At 45.6% G+C, this 15,572-nt stretch overlaps 1 protein-coding gene across 7 annotated transcripts in view; it reads left to right on the top strand.

The window, feature by feature from the left end:
• Positions 1 to 15,572, top strand: part of osbpl8 (oxysterol binding protein-like 8) — a 207,063-nt gene that overhangs the window by 68,562 nt on the left and 122,929 nt on the right. For 3 of the 7 annotated variants that reach the window (XM_070900099.1, XM_070900098.1, XM_070900101.1), the window contains one exon: positions 15,105 to 15,194. The exons of the other annotated variants lie outside the window; for them this stretch is intronic. In XM_070900099.1, coding sequence (XP_070756200.1) covers positions 15,105 to 15,194 — 90 coding nt within the window. The remainder of the gene's footprint in view (positions 1 to 15,104; positions 15,195 to 15,572) is intronic. 7 annotated transcript variants of the gene reach the window in all.

Raw genomic sequence — 15,572 nt, 5'->3', positions numbered from 1 at the left:
CAGTTGCAGCGGATTTTGCCCAGCCAGCACCTTCCAAGCAGTGTGGAGCCATCGCCCGGGACAATCCAGAGTGGCAGATAATGCACCATGCCCTCGTAGGTGACCTTGACCATGGCGCTGCCCAGGACAGTGATGAGCTCTTTGGTGTACGTTCTCAGTTTCGTGTAGATGGGGCTCAGGGCTGGTCTGAGTGCCTTGTTGCACCACAGTCTCTCAAACAGCTTTTTAACTCATGATGTATTGACTAGTACCAGTGTCCAGTTCCATGGCTATGGGTAAGCCATTCAATTTCATATTTAGCATTATAGTGGACATTTCGTCAAAAATGTGTGCACCCCGTGTACTTAAGCATCTGCCTCCTCTCTCTCGGGCTCGAAATTGCTTTGATCCACCATGGACCGATCTTCCTCTGCCACATGCTGGTTAGCAGGTTTTGCAGAGCTTGCTGCTCGTCTGCAAGCTCGCTGGAGGTGCCCCATTGTTCCACAGCTCTTGCAAACATACCCTTTGAATTGGCATGAATAGGCCGAATGGAAGCCTCCACAACGCCAACAAGGTGTGAATTGCCTTGCATTCATCCTTTGTTGGGGACTCTGAGTCATCTGGGTCACCTGAGGCCTGCTGGCAGTTGCAGACTCGTGGTTTCTGCCCTATATATTTCTGCTCGCAAACACAGTTCCGGTTAATTTATGAACATTGCTAGCACTTGTGTGCTGAGAGATTTGTTTGGTGTTATCACTGGTGGACATAAACACCTGTGCTATCGCATTGGATTTACTGAGGGTTGGTGTCTCTACAGTTAAAAGTTTTCGTAGGATGGTCTCATGGCCAATGCCCAGTACAAAAAAGTCTCTGAGCATCTGCTCCAGTAGCCATCAAACTCACATTGTCCTGCAAGTCGCCACTTCCTGACCTTGAGATCACTGGCACGTATGGAACCGATACCTCGCCATCAGCATGCTCTCCCTCGGGTTAAGATGCTCTCGAACCAGTGTACACAGCTCCTCGTGCGACTTACCTGTGGTTGTCACCGGAGCCAGAAGATTCATCATGAGGCTGTAGGTCGGTGCCCTGCAGACCGCGAGGAGGACCGCTCTCCTTTTTGCAGCACTTCCTTCTCCGTCTAGCTCGTTGGCTACAAAGTACTAGTCTAGCCATTCGACATCGGCTTCCCAGTCCTCACCCTCCGAGAACTTCTCCAGGATGCCCACAGTTTGCTGCATCTTTGCGTTGGATTCATATACTCGTCGCCAGTTATTGTGTTCCGAGCATAGATGAGACTGCTCACAGGGAGGTAAAAGTAACAGTGACCTCAGTCTTTATTAAGACACTCCAGAGTGCGGAACAGGCCTTGGGGGCCGGCTTATATACAGTGCTCCCAAGGGATGCTGGGATCCCTTGGGACTTCAGGGGATGCACTCCCTGGTGGCGGAACATGGGAGTGGATGCTTTACAGATACACAACAATGGTTATTGTAAAAGTGTTTGGAAAGCATCGACAGGATCGGTCCAAGTCAGCATAGATTTATGAAAGGGAAATCATGCTTGTCAAATATTCTGGAATTTTTTGAGGATGTAACTGGTAGAGTGAACAAGGGAGAATCAGTGGATGTGGTGTATTTGGACTTTCAAAAGGCTTTTGACAAGTCCCACACAAGAGATTGGTGTGCAAAATCAAAGCACATGGTATTGGGGGTAATGTACTGACGTGGATAGAGAACTGGTTGGCAGACAGGAAGCAGAGAGTCGGGATAAACTGGTCCTTTTCAGAATGGCAGGCAGTGACTAGTGGAATGCCGTAGGGCTCAGTGCTGGGACCCCAGCTATTTACAATATACATCAATGATTTAGATGAAGGAATTGAATGTAATATCTCCAAGTTTGCAGATGACACTAAACTGGGTGGCGGTGTGAGCTGTGAGGAGGAAGCTAAGAGGATGCAGGGTGACTTGGACAGGTTAGGCGAGTGGGCAAATACATGGCAGATGCAGTATAATGTGGATAAATGTGAGGTTATCCACTTTGGGGGCAAAAACGCGAAGACAGAATATTATCTGAATGGCGGCAGATTAGGAAAAGGAGAGGTGCAACGAGACCTGGGTGTCAGGGTTCATCAGTCATTGAAAGTTGGCATACAGGTACAGCAGGCGGTGAAGAAGGCAAATGGTATGTTGGCCTTCATAGCTCGGGGATTTGAGTATAGGAGTAGGGAGGTCTTACTGCAGTTGTACAGGGCCTTGGTGAGGCCTCACCTGGAATATTGTGTTCAGTTTTGGTCTCCTAATCTGAGGAAGGATGTTCTTGCTATTGAGGGAGTGCAGCGAAGGTTCACCAGACTGATTCCCGGGATGGCTGAACTGACACATGAGGAGAGACTGGATCAACTGGGCCTTTATACATTGGAGTTTGGAAGGATGAGAGGGGATCTCATCAAAACATACAAGATTCTGACAGGACGGGACGGGACGGGTCAGGTTAGATGCGGGTCGATTGTTCCCGATGTTGGGGAAGTCCAGAACCAGGGGACACAGTCTTAGGATAAGGGGTAGGCCATTTAAGACTGAGATGAGGAGAAACTTCTTCACTCAGAGTTGTTAACTGTAGAATTCCCTGCCGCATAGAGTTATTGATGCCAGTTCATTGGATATATTCAAGAGGGAGTTATGTATGGCCCTTACGGCTAAGGGGATCAAGGGTTATGGAGAGAAAGCAGGAAAGGGATACTGAGGGAATGATCAGCCATGATATTGAATGGTGGTGTAGGCTCGAAGGGTCGAATGGCCTACTCCTGCACCTATTTTCCATGTTTCAGTATCTTTATATCCGAGGTGAAAGCTTAGCTGCCCCGTCCTGGGGGAGAAGAATTTACTTGGACTTGTCAGTGGTTGAAGGGTTAATTTATTTTGAATGATTTGTTTCCCTTTTTAAAATTTTCCTCTTGGTTCTGGAATTGTGCTGTCGGGAAGCTCGGCCAGAGAAGTGTGGCGTTGCAGTACCTTCCTGGATGGGCCATGGAGAGGCTGTTGCAGGCAGCTGGGCTGTTGCTGTACCTCGGGTCTGTCGCTTAAACAGAGTAACTTGGCACACTTGGGGTTAGATTAGAGAGTTGGGCTTGTCTGAAGACTGGGAAGGTCACAGTGCAAGGCTTGTATAACTTGTGTGTCTGTGCTTTACGACCACACTGGTAATTTAAAAAAAAACAACTACTAATTCAGTGCAAGAACTGTAAAATCTGTCGTTCACGTTTATTTTAAGTATCAAAAGTTTTCCATTCACATCACGATAAAAAGTTGTAATTATCATCCCTGTTTGCTGCAAGTTATAGGCAGATAATAGAACATTTAAGATTATTAGGGCAGAGAAGAGAAATTATTTTTAGGACTAAATATTCAATTTAAAAACAGCTTAAAGTATTACTGAGCAATATCGTGAAGAAACAAACTCTGATGAACTATGCATTTGTGTATCTGTGTTTAAATTGATCAGTGACATTTTATATTCCCAACCCTTTGAACTTAAATATTCTGGTTTCCTTCCATCAAAATCTAATTCCTTCTGTTGTAATTGTTCCCTAGTCTTACATTCTGTTAATCTTTTAGATGAGGCTAAAAAAGCAAGTGGCAGATTTCCAACACAATTCACAGAGTGCTGAGGTAAGGAGATTAGGCATTATGGCTTTTAAAGAACTGTCGTAAGTCTGCATTGCTATTGATCAGGTCTGAAAGTGTTCAAGGAAATTGTGGAGATGACTGAGAGTCAATCTGATTTAAGTAATCCGCCCAAAACTGAATGAGGTCAGTTGATCGACAGTGGTGTGTTGGTGGAGAGTCTGAATACTGAAGAGGATGCTTTAGTCATTTATACCTTTCAGTAACTGACATTGTAATTAATACTTACATCAATCGTGTTTACCAAAATGGCAGAATGGTAATGTGTGCTCAGTTTGAAGAACACTAGCAACTGTGGAAAAAAAAATGTTTGGGATTTAAAATACAATGTCTGGTAAGTCTGGTTCGTTTGAAATTTTAATGACGTGAAACTCAGCATTAAGGTGTAACAATACATTTCTTTATTCAGACAGTGTCGACCACTGTGTTTCTAACAGATGCGTAATTTAGTAGATCTCTTGGGGTCCTGAAACCACTTGTTGGATTTTGGTTTTATAGCAAGCTTGGTGGAATATGAAGTGGGCTCAGTGAGATAACACAACGAATACCAAACTTTGAGCATAAACAGTCCCACAAGTACGAGTCATTGAGTTTCCATCTCGTGAGGAATTTGTATTTCCAGTAAGTCACTGAACGTGAGTGCTTTATACTGCATATCTTTTATAGACAAGGTCAGTTTTTTTTAACTAGAAATATTTGCACTTCTAAAAATGGTATAAAGTGGCGGTTGCATTGGTCGTGAATTGCTGTGTTGGGAGGTTATGTGACGTGGGCGTTGTTCTTGCTGAACCTCCGATCTATCACTTGAATACTCTGTACTGGCGGTGTTTAACTGATGCAGTGGGAGTTGGCCACGCAGGCAGGTGTTAGAAATTTGGTTTGTTTGGAGAACAGTATTTTGGGGCCACGAGGGAAAATATGAGGCACTGAGCCACAAAGTAGGGAGAACTGAGCTTCACTCTCTGCAACAGAGGAGTTTGGCCAATCATGCATTGAGCATCCTGGTTACTGTGAATGTTGGTGAGACCTGTTGTGCTCATGATTCAATGGTTGTGTTATAAATGCTGAACCAACCCGGAGGGGCATCAAATCGGGAAACTGATCCGGTTTCATTGGATAGCAAGTTCTGAGATGGCTGTACGATCAAATTCACTCTGCTGAATTTTCTTAATACTGGTGTCAGAGTGCAGTCACTGTGACGAAGACCTCCCATTGATCCTCCACAAATCATTCCTTAACCTAGACTTGGGTGGGTTGATGATACTTGGACCCCTGAGTCCACGATGCTGAGAATGACATGATTAGCACATGTAGCAAGTTGGTCTTACCGCAGGTAAAGGGTCCACAGTCAGATCGGGAATGGAAGACCAACAGGAAGAGCAGTGCAAAGAAGGTAGTGCAGGGGTCCCTTGCGGTCATCCCCCTGCAAAACAGATACACCGCTTTGAGTACTATTTGGGGGGGATGACTCATCAGGCGAGGGCAGCAGCAGCCAAGTTCAAGGCACCGTGGCTGGCTCTGCTGCACAGGAGGGCAGGAAAAAGAGTGGGAGAGCGATAGTGATAGGGGATTTAATTGTAAGGGGAATAGATAGGCGTTTCTGCAGCCGCAACCGAGACTCCAGGATGGTATGTTGTCTCCCTGGTGCAAGAGTCAAGGATGTCTCGGAGCGGGTGCAGGACATTCTGAAAAGGGAGGGTGAACAGCCAGTTGTCGTAGTGCACATTGGTACCAACGATATAGGTAAAAAACGGGATGAGGTCCTAAGAGACGAATTTCAGGAGCTAGGAGCTAAATTAAAAAGTAGGACCTCAAAAGTAGTAATTTCGGGATTGCTACCAGTGCCACGTGCAAGTCAGAGTAGGAATCGCAGGATAGCTCAGATGAATACGTGGCTTGAGCAGTGGTGCAGCAGGGAGGGATTCAAATTCCTGGGGCATTGGAACCGGTTCTGGGGGAGATGGGACCAGTACAAACCGGACGGTCTGCACCCAGGCAGGACCGGAACCAATGTCCTCAGGGGAGTATTTGCTAATGCTGTTGGGGAGGAGTTGAACTAATATGGCAGGGGGATGGGAACCAATGCAGGGAGACAGAGGGAAGCAAAATGGAGACAGAAGCAAAAGACAGAAAGGAGATGAGTAAAAGGGGAGGGGCAGGGAAACCCAAGGCAAAAAACAAAAAGGGCCACTTTACAGCAAAATTCTAAAGGATCAAAGTGTGTTAAAAAAGCAAGCCTGAAGGCTCTGTGCCTCAATGCGAGGAGTATTCGGAATAAGGTGGACGAATTAACTGTGCAGATAGCAGTTAACGGATAAGATGCGGTTGGCATCACAGAGACATGGCTCCAGGGTGACCAAGGCTGGGAACTCAACATCCAGGGGTATTCAACATTTAGGAAAGATAGACAGAAAGGAAAAGGAGGCAGGGTGGTGTTGCTGGTGAAAGAGGAAATTAATGCAATAGTAAGGAAGGACATGAGCTTGAATGATGTGGAATCTGTATGAGTGGAGCTACGGAATACCAAAGGGCAGAAAACGCTAGTGGGAGTTGTGTACAGACCTCCAAACAGTAGTAGTGATGTTGGGGAGGGCATCAAACAGGAAATTAGGGGTGCAGTAAAGGTGCAGCAGTTATCATGGGTGACTTTAACATGCATATAGATTGGGCTAACCAAACTGGAAACAGTACGGTGAAGGAGGATTTCCTGGAGTGCATAAGGGATGGTTTTCTAGACCAATATGTTGAGGAACCAACTAGCGGGGAGGCCATCTTAGACTGGGTGTTGTGTAATGAGAGGATTAATTCGCAATCTCGTTGTGCGAGGCCCCTTGGGGAAGAGTGACCATAATATGGTGGAATTCTACACAAGGATGGAGAATGAAACAGTTAATTCAGAGACCATGGTCCAGAACTTAAAGAAGGGTAACTTTGAAGGTATAAGGCATGAATTGGCTAGGATAGATTGGCGAATGATACTGAAGGGATTGACAGTGGATGGGCAATGGCAGACTTTTAGAGACCACATGGATGAACGACAACAATTGTACATCCCTGTCTGGCGTAAAAATAAAAAAGGGAAGGTGGCTCAACCGTGGCTATCAAGGGAAATCAGGAATAGTATTAAAGCCAAGGAAGTGGCATACAAATTGGCCAAAAATAGCAGCGAACCCGGGGACTGGGAGAAATTTCGAACTCAGCAGAGGAGGACAATGGGTTTGATTAGGGCAGGGAAAATAGAGTACGAGAGGAAGCTTGCAGGGAACATTAAAATGGATTGCAAAAGCTTCTATCGATATGTAAAGAGAAAAAGGTTAGTAAAGACAGACGTAGGTCCCCTGCAGTCAGAATCAGGGGAAGTCATAACGGGAAACAAAGAAATGGCAGACCAATTGAACAAGTACTTTGGTTCGGTATTCACTAAGGAGGACACAAACAACCTTCCGGATATAAAAGGGGTCAGAGGGTCTTGTAAGAAGGAGGAACTGAGGCAAGTCTTTATTAGTCGGGAAATTGTGTTGCGGAAATTGATGGGAATGAAGGCCGATAAATCCCCAGGGCCTGATGCTCTGCATCCCAGAGTATTCAAGGAGGTGGCCTTGGAAATAGCGGATGCATTGGCAGTCATTTTCCAACATTCCATAGACTCTGGATCAGTTCCTATCGAGTGGAGGGTAGCCAATGTAACCCCACTTTTTAAAAAAGGAGGGAGAGAAAACAGGGAATTATAGATCGGTCAGCCTGACATCGGGAGTGGGTAAAATGATCAATCAGTTATTAAGGATGTCATTTGGAAAGAGGTGACATGATAGGTCCAAGTCAGCATGGATTTGTGAAAGGGAAATCACGCTTGACAAATCTTCTGGAATTTTTTGAGGATGTTCCCAGTAGAGTGGACAATGGAGAACCAGTTGATGTGGTGTATTTGGACTTTCAGAAGGCTTTCGACAAGGTCCCACACAAGAGATTAATGTTCAAAGTTAAAGCACATGGGATTGGGGGTAGTGTGCTGACGTGAATTGAGAACTGGATGGCAGACAGGAAGCAAAGAGTAGGAGTAAATGGGGACTTTTCAGAATGGCAGGCAGTGACTAGTGGGGTACCGCAAGGTTCTGTGCTGGGGCTCCAACTGGTTACATTGTACATTAATGATTTAGACGAGGGGATTAAATGTAGTATCTCCAAATTTGCGGATGACACTAAGTTGGGTGGCAGTGTGAGCTGCGAGGAGGATGCAATGAGGCTGCAGAGTGACTTGGATAGGTTAGGTGAGTGGGCAAATGCATGGCAGATGAAGTATAATGTGGATAAATGTGAGGTTATCCACTTTGGTGGTAAAAACAGAGAAACAGACTATTATCTGAATGGTGACAGATTGGGAAAAGGGGAGGTGCAACGAGACCTGGGTGTCATGAGTCATTGAAGATTGGCATGCAGGTACAGCAGGCGGTTAAGAAGGCAAATGGCATGTTGGCCTTCATAGCGAGGGGATTTGAGTACAGGGGCAGAGAGGTGTTACTACAGTTGTACAGGGCTTTGGTGAGGCCACACCTGGAGTATTGTATACAGTTTTGGTCTCTAACTTGAGGAAAGACATTCTTGCTATTGAGGTAGTGCAGTGAAGGTTCATCAGGCTGATTCCCGGAATGGCGGGACTGACATATCAAGAAAGACTGGATCAACTGGGCTTGTATTCACTGGAGTTCGGAAGAATGAGAGGGGATCTCAGAAACGTTTAAAATTCTGACGTTTTTAGATAGGTTAGAGGCAGGAAGAATGTTCCCAATGTTGGGGAAGTCCAGAACCAGGTGTCACAGTCTAAGGATAAGGGGTAAGCCATTTAGGACCGAGATGAGGAGAAACATCTTCACCCAGAGAATGGTGAACCTGTGGAATTCTCTACCACAGAAAGTTGTTGAGGCCAATTCACTAAATATATTCAAAAAGGAGTTCGATGAAGTCCTTACTATTAGGGGGATCAAGGGGTATGGTGAGAAAGCAGGAATGGGGTACTGAGGTTGCATGTTCAACCATGAACTCATTGAATGGCGGTGCAGGCTCGAAGGGTCGAATGGCCTACTCCTGTACCTATTTTCTATGTTTCTATGTTTTTCCAGGTCTCGAAGACATAATCTCGGCTGACACTTCAGTAAATCTGCTCCAGCAAAAAGCAAGATTAGCCAGTTAAGCAAGACTTGTAATTGTCTGGTTTGCATCTGTTTTGTAGACTATAGGCATGTGCGGCAGTTTGCTTTAATACACTTTTTAAAGATAGGACAAATCTCTTTTTAGACGGGAGGGCGAAATCTTTAATTGGAACTACCCTTGGGAACAATTAATAATGGCAGTCTTGCAGCCCTATATTTTGCATTGGTACTGAATCTAAATGGTACTCAAGTTTTTTTTCAGCCTCTGCCAATCGGAATTTATATAATTTTAAAACCCTGTTTTCCTATTTTAACTTCTGCGCTTTGATTTAAAAAAAAAAAAAAAAATTCTTTCCAATTTTTGAATGTCTCCCTTTGGAGTATGTTTACTTGAGCATCAATCTGCTGGGTAATGGTACCTTACCTAACCTTCCAGAATTCAGTCAGTGTTGCCAGGATTTTTGACTTTAGGAACTTCACCCATTCCTCTCCTCAGCCCATGTCCACGGACATTTCCTTTAAGTTTGGAACTGGGAGCTCTGGCTGGCTTTTTTATTCGTTCATGAGATGTGGGTGTCGCTGGCAAGGCTGGCATTTATTGCCCATCCCTCATTGTCCCTTGAGAAGGTGCCGGTGAGCTGCGTTCTTGAACCGCTGCAGTCCGTGTGCTGAAGGTGCTCCCACAGTGCTGTTAGGGAGGGAGTTCCAGGATTTTGACCCAGCGACTATGAAGGAACAGCGATATATTTCCAAGTCAGGATGATGTGTGACTTGGAGGGGAACTTGGAGGCGATGGTGCTCCCATGTGCCTGCTGCCCTTGTCCTTCTTGGGTTTGGGAGGTGCTGTCAAAGTCGTCTTGGGGAGTTCCTGCAGTGCATCTTATAGATGGTGCAGCCACGGTGCGCCAGTGGTGGAGGGAGTGAATGTTGAAGGTGGTGGATGGGGAGCCGATCAAGCGGCTGATTTCTCCTGGATGATGTCGAGCTTCTTGAGTGTTGTTGGAGCTGCACTCATCGTGGCAAGTGGAGAGTATTCCCTCACACTCCTGACTTGTGCCTTGTAGATGGTGGAAAGGCTTTGGGGAGTCAGGAGGTGAGACACTCGCCGCAGAATACCCAGCCTCTGACCCGCTCGTGTAGCCACAGTATTTATGTGGCTGGTCCAGTTAAGTTTCTGGTTAATGGTGCCCCCCGCCTCCGGGATGTTGACGTTGGGGGATTTGGCGATGGTAATGCTGTTGAATGTCAAGGGGAGGTGGTTGGACTCTCGCTTGTTGGAGATGGTCATTGCCTGGCACTCGTCTGGCATGAATGTTACTTGCCGCTTATCAGCCCAAGCCTGAATGTCATCCAGGTGTTGCTGCATGCGGGCATGGACTGCTTCATTATCTGAGGAGTTGTGAATGGAACTGAACACTGTGCAATCATCAGCGAACATCCCTACCTCTGACCTGTCCTAGCCAATATTTATCCCTCAATCTACATAACAAAAAAATATATTCTCTGGCCGTTATCACTTTGCTGATTGTGGGAGTTAGCTGTGCGCAGATATTTTGTTGTGTTTCCCACATTACAACAGTGACGACACTTCAAAAGTACTTAATTGGCTATAAAGCGCTTTGAGACGTCCGGTGGTCATGAAAGGCGCTATCTAAATCCAAGTCTGTCTGTCTGTCTTATGATGGAACGAAGGTCATTGATGAAGCAGCTGAAGATGGTTGGGCCTAGGACACTGACCTAGGCCCAACTGATGTCCTGAGGCTGAGACAATTGGCATCCAACAATCACAACCATCTTTCCTTCCTTTTAACCAAAGGAAATTGAAGGCAGTCGTAGTTCTTCTCCCACCGCCCTGGCTGAGATCAGCTTACTCAGGAGAAGCTGTGGTTGAACCTGGGATCTCGTTCAGTTACTTACTATGTGAAGAGGACAGTGTAAACCTGATGAACCATCAGGAAATCTTGAAATTTGCTTCATTAGGATTTGAGTCAACGACAAGAACAGCTTTGCATTATTACAGTGCTCCTCACATAACACATTTTCGGGTGGAGGAAAAAATAGACATGGAACAGGAGGAAGAAAGAACAGCCGGAAGATTGCAGCGTGCTGGTGACATGGAAGTGCAGATGAAGAGGAGGGTCTTTGACATCAGGGAGAGAGGTGGCGAGAATAGGGGAGGTCATTCGAGAGTGCAGCGTCATAGTGACTGAAGAGTGGCAACCAAAGTGGTGCAGAGTATGTGAAGAATGAGCAGGTGCAGAGGGTGCATGTGAAGCATATTGCTGGAGGAAATCATTGTAGAAGGATGAGACAAGTGCTTTGAAGAAGAGGGCAAAGATTGTAAAATACATTTGTTTGGGCACAGAAGCCGGTGATGGGAGTGCATGGTTTTATGTCGAGGGGCACTTTGACTGCAGCACTCTGAATGGTTTGTGCTGAGTTGAGATTGGCAAAAAGCACATTGAAGCAAGTGATAAAGGCATGGATTTGGGTTTTGATGGCAGTGAGCGGGAAAGAGAATGACGTAGACAGGCAATGCTTTGCAAGTGAAACAGGGCACTTCTGGGGAAGGAAACTGAGGTCAGAGTGGCCTAGCTTCTCCATGTCTAGTCATTGCCTGAGGTGGCACACTTGGGAATCAAAGCTGGAAACATCAATACTGGTGGGGGCCAAAAAAGGCAGTTCAGTTTTGCTGACGAGCTGGAATAAATTTGAGGTCATCCAGTTATTGTCAGATGGCATTTAGTGTTTTAATATCAACAAAGGAGGGTAGAGCTGGATGTCATCTGTGTTCACATACAAGCTGACCGTGTGCATTTAGATGGATGTGTCTGAGGGGCAGCATATAAACCATGTGGACCAAGGATTTCGTCCTGGGGTTCCATACCAGCCTCCCAACTCTGCATGAGCTCCAACTGATCGAGAGCTGACACCTTCCTGTTCTACTTGCCGATCCACTCTGACATTGTTGACATCCAATGAATGAATATTCCCCCAATATATCGACTTCAAAATGTTATCCTGATTTTCAAATCTTGAAATGGGTTTGCACTCATCCCCTCCAACCTTTGTAACATCCTCAAGCCCTGTACCACCTTATTATCCACCCTGGTCTACTGCACATTTCCTGTCTTTGCTCTGTGCCATTGTGGCAGAGCCTTCAACCATCTTTCCCTCTTACTCTTGAACTCCTTCCCAAACCTTTTGTGTTGATGCATTTCTCTGTACTTTTCAATCCACTTAAAAAGATAGCTCCTCTGACCACTTCCCCGGGACCTGCTCCAGTTTCTGGTTGGGTCTGGTTGAGCCAGATGCGAGATTTTCCACTCGTGCCCTTATATGGAGTCCACTTTCTACCATGTATTGTGCTTTACGATGCTGTGCTCTGTATTTTATTCAATTATTTTTTCTTAAAACCACTGTTCAGGAACGCCCGAGTAGAAAAATTACTTTTTGCACTAAGCTGCATTTTTAAAATTTGTTTAATGCTCAACGGATTTAAAATTGAGAGTCTATCTGTGACCGTCAAGTATGGATCGGAAAGGCTGCATTCTGCATCTTTGTCTAATTTCAGCATAGCTTTTGTGTGTTCACCAAATGACAGTTTGTCGGTTCTTCTCTCTCCTTTATATGCACCTGTTTTTTTTTTAGGGGGATCGATGGAGTGAAGGGGAACTTGCAGAAGGGAAGGGGGCAGCTTTGCTCTTGGGCAAGGCCTGACCCCAACTGATTATAAGAACATAAAAACATGAGAAATCGGAGCAGGAGTAGGCCATATGGCCCCTCGAGCCTGCTCCGCCATTTAATAAGATCATGGCTGATCTTATCTTGGACTCGGCTCCACTTCCCTGCCCGCTATCCATAACCCCTTATCGTTAAAAGAAACTGTCTATTTCTGTCTTAAATGTATTTAATGTCCCAGCTTCCACAGCTCTCTGAGGCAGCGAATTCCACAGATTTACAACCCTCAGAGAAGAAATTTCTCCTCATCTCAGTTTTAAATGGGCGGCCCCTTATTCGAAGATCATGCCCCCTAGTTCTAGTCTCCCCCATCAGTGGAAACATCCTCTCTGCATCCACCTTGTCAAGCCCCCTCATAATCTTATACATTTTGATAAGATCACCTCTCATTCTTCTGAATTTCAATGAATAGAAGCTCAACCTACTCAACCTTTCCTCAAGTCAACCCCCTCATCTCCGGAATCAACCGAGTGAACCATCTCTGAACTGCCTCCAAAGCAAGTATATCCTTTCGTAAATATGGAAACCAAAACTACACGCGGTATTCCAGGTGTGGCCTCACCAATACCCTGTAGAACTGTAGCAAGACTTTCTGCTTCTATACCCACCCCCTTTGCAATAAAGGCCAAGATGCCATTGGCCGCCTTGATCACTTGCTGTACCTGCAAACTATCCTTTTGTGTTTCATGCACAAGTACCCCCAGGTCCCGCTGTCCTGCAGCACTTTGCAATCATTTGCCATTTAAATAACTTGCTCTTTGATTTTTTTTCTGCCAAAGTGCATGACCTCACACTTTCCAACATTATACTCCATCTGCCAAATTTTTGCCCACTCACTTAATCTGTCTATGTCCTTTTGCAGATTTTATGTGTCCTCCCCCTCACACATTGCTTTCCCTCCCACCTTTGGATCATCAGCAAACTTGGCTACGTTACACTCAGTCCCTTCTTCCGAATCGTTAATATAGATTGTAAATAGTTGGGGTCCCAGCACTGATCCCTGCAGCACCCCACTAGTTACTGGTTGCCAACTAGAGAATGAACCATTTATCCCGACTCTCTGTTTTCTGTTAGCATGGAGAGAGGATTGGTTAACTAATATATTGCCCCCAACCCCGTGAACTTTTATCTTGTGCAGTAAGCTTTTATGTGGCATCTTGTCAAATGACTTCTGGAAGTCCAAATACACCACATCCACTGGTTTCCCTTTATCCACCCTCTTCGTTACATCCTCAAAGAATTCCAGCAAATTTGTCAAACATGACTTCCCCTTCATAAATCCATGCTGACTCTGCCCGACAGAATTATGCTTTTTCAAATGTCCTGCTACTGCTTCTTTAATAATGGACTCCAACATTTTCTCAACCGTAGATGTTAGGCTAACTGGTCTATAGTTTCCTGCTTTTTGTCTACCTCCTTAAATAGGGGAGTTACATTTGTAGTTTTCCAATCTTGGATAAACCTGGATTTGGAGAATCCGTGTCCTTTATTGCAGCAGAGGTTTAATTTTGGAAGAAACCAATTGTTTTAAACCACCAAGCAAAGTATTTAATGCATTTGATTCAGAATTCGGGTGCAGATTTTCTGGGTACAACACTAATGTGTGCATCCTTGTTTGCAAATCCCTCCATGGCCTCGCCTCTCCATATCTCTGTAATCTCCTTCAGCTCTACAACCCTCCAAGATGTCTGCGCTCCTCGAATTCTGCCTTCTTGAGCATCCCTGATAATTTCTCAACCATCGGTGGCCGTGCCTTCAGCTGCCTGGACCCTAGCTCTGGAACTTCCTCCAGAAACAGCTCAGCATCTCTACCTCTCTGCTCCTTTAAGACGCTCCTTAAAACCTACCTCTGTGAGCAAGCTTTTGGTCACCTGTAATTTCTTATGTGGCTTGGTGTCAAATGTATTTGTTTTGTCTTAAAGCACTTGTGTGAATCACCTTGGGTCGTTTTACAACGTTCAAGGTGCTTCATAAACACAAGTTGTGAGAATCGCTAGTCATGGGTGATTCATGAGATAACATCACAAACCTGTTCTAAATGGCCATGTGATACAAAGCTGATCTCTGTTTCGGATGAATTGGTATGCTCACTCCGAAGAGACAGTAACAGGTGCTGAAGGTCTGCTGAAGTTGTGGTGAAAGCATTTAGGGTGGAGTAGAAGGTGGTTAATTTTGCTGTGCCAGGAATGCTGGCTATTGTAGATTTAAGTACAAATGTGCTTTGCCTTGAGCATAAAAATATCAACCAAAGAAAGATTTTAATTCAGGTCAAAAGTTGTGGGGAACAATATACGAAAGGAGGACCGTTTGTACAGTTTCATGTTGAGTACATTCCTTGATTATATAACATGTCACTTGTGCTTCTGGGACGTTGTCTTTCCTGACTCCCAGCTGCAGTTTAACCCTTTCTGAAATACATTTTTACGTACTGCTGCGTGTCGTGACAAGGGAAAAAAAACTCTTTGTGGTGTATGTAGCACACAAGTCACTGACTCCACACAGTGTGGTGTTGGTCGAACTGCTCTGACCGCCGTCCTTTATTGAACAGCTCCAGAGTGCTCCACAGGTGTCCCAACCCCTCATCATCTGCCTGCTCCTCGCTGAACAGTGGATCATCCCCCATCTCCTCAGCCACATGGTGAGTCTGATTTATTTTACACATACGCTGAAGGTGGTCTTTAACGTGGCAGGTATTGCACGTATACTGCGCAAACCTGCACCGGTGAGCCCCATGGCTTCCTCCACAGCGCCAGCATGGTGCTACTCGATTAGCCCCCCTCAGCGGACTCTGAGTTCCAGGATCCCGAGGTCCGTGCTCTCTGCCCCGGGCAGAGCCACGTTCTGCAGTTTTGTCCGTGGTGGGCGCTATCCTGTGGACAGTGCCTGCCGGGTTCGAGACTGTGTGGATCATTTGTTTGGTGCTGCACGTCGAGGTCATATATGCCCGGCTGATGGTGATATCCTTTGTCAGAGTGACTGTGTGTTCCGTGGCTAGCAGCTTGTGACGGAGGCCCTC

The sequence above is a fragment of the Pristiophorus japonicus genome, chromosome 15 (assembly GCF_044704955.1).
Source record: "Pristiophorus japonicus isolate sPriJap1 chromosome 15, sPriJap1.hap1, whole genome shotgun sequence".
Classification (NCBI taxonomy): domain Eukaryota; kingdom Metazoa; phylum Chordata; class Chondrichthyes; family Pristiophoridae; genus Pristiophorus; species Pristiophorus japonicus.
This window is presented reverse-complemented; position numbering and strand designations above follow the sequence as displayed.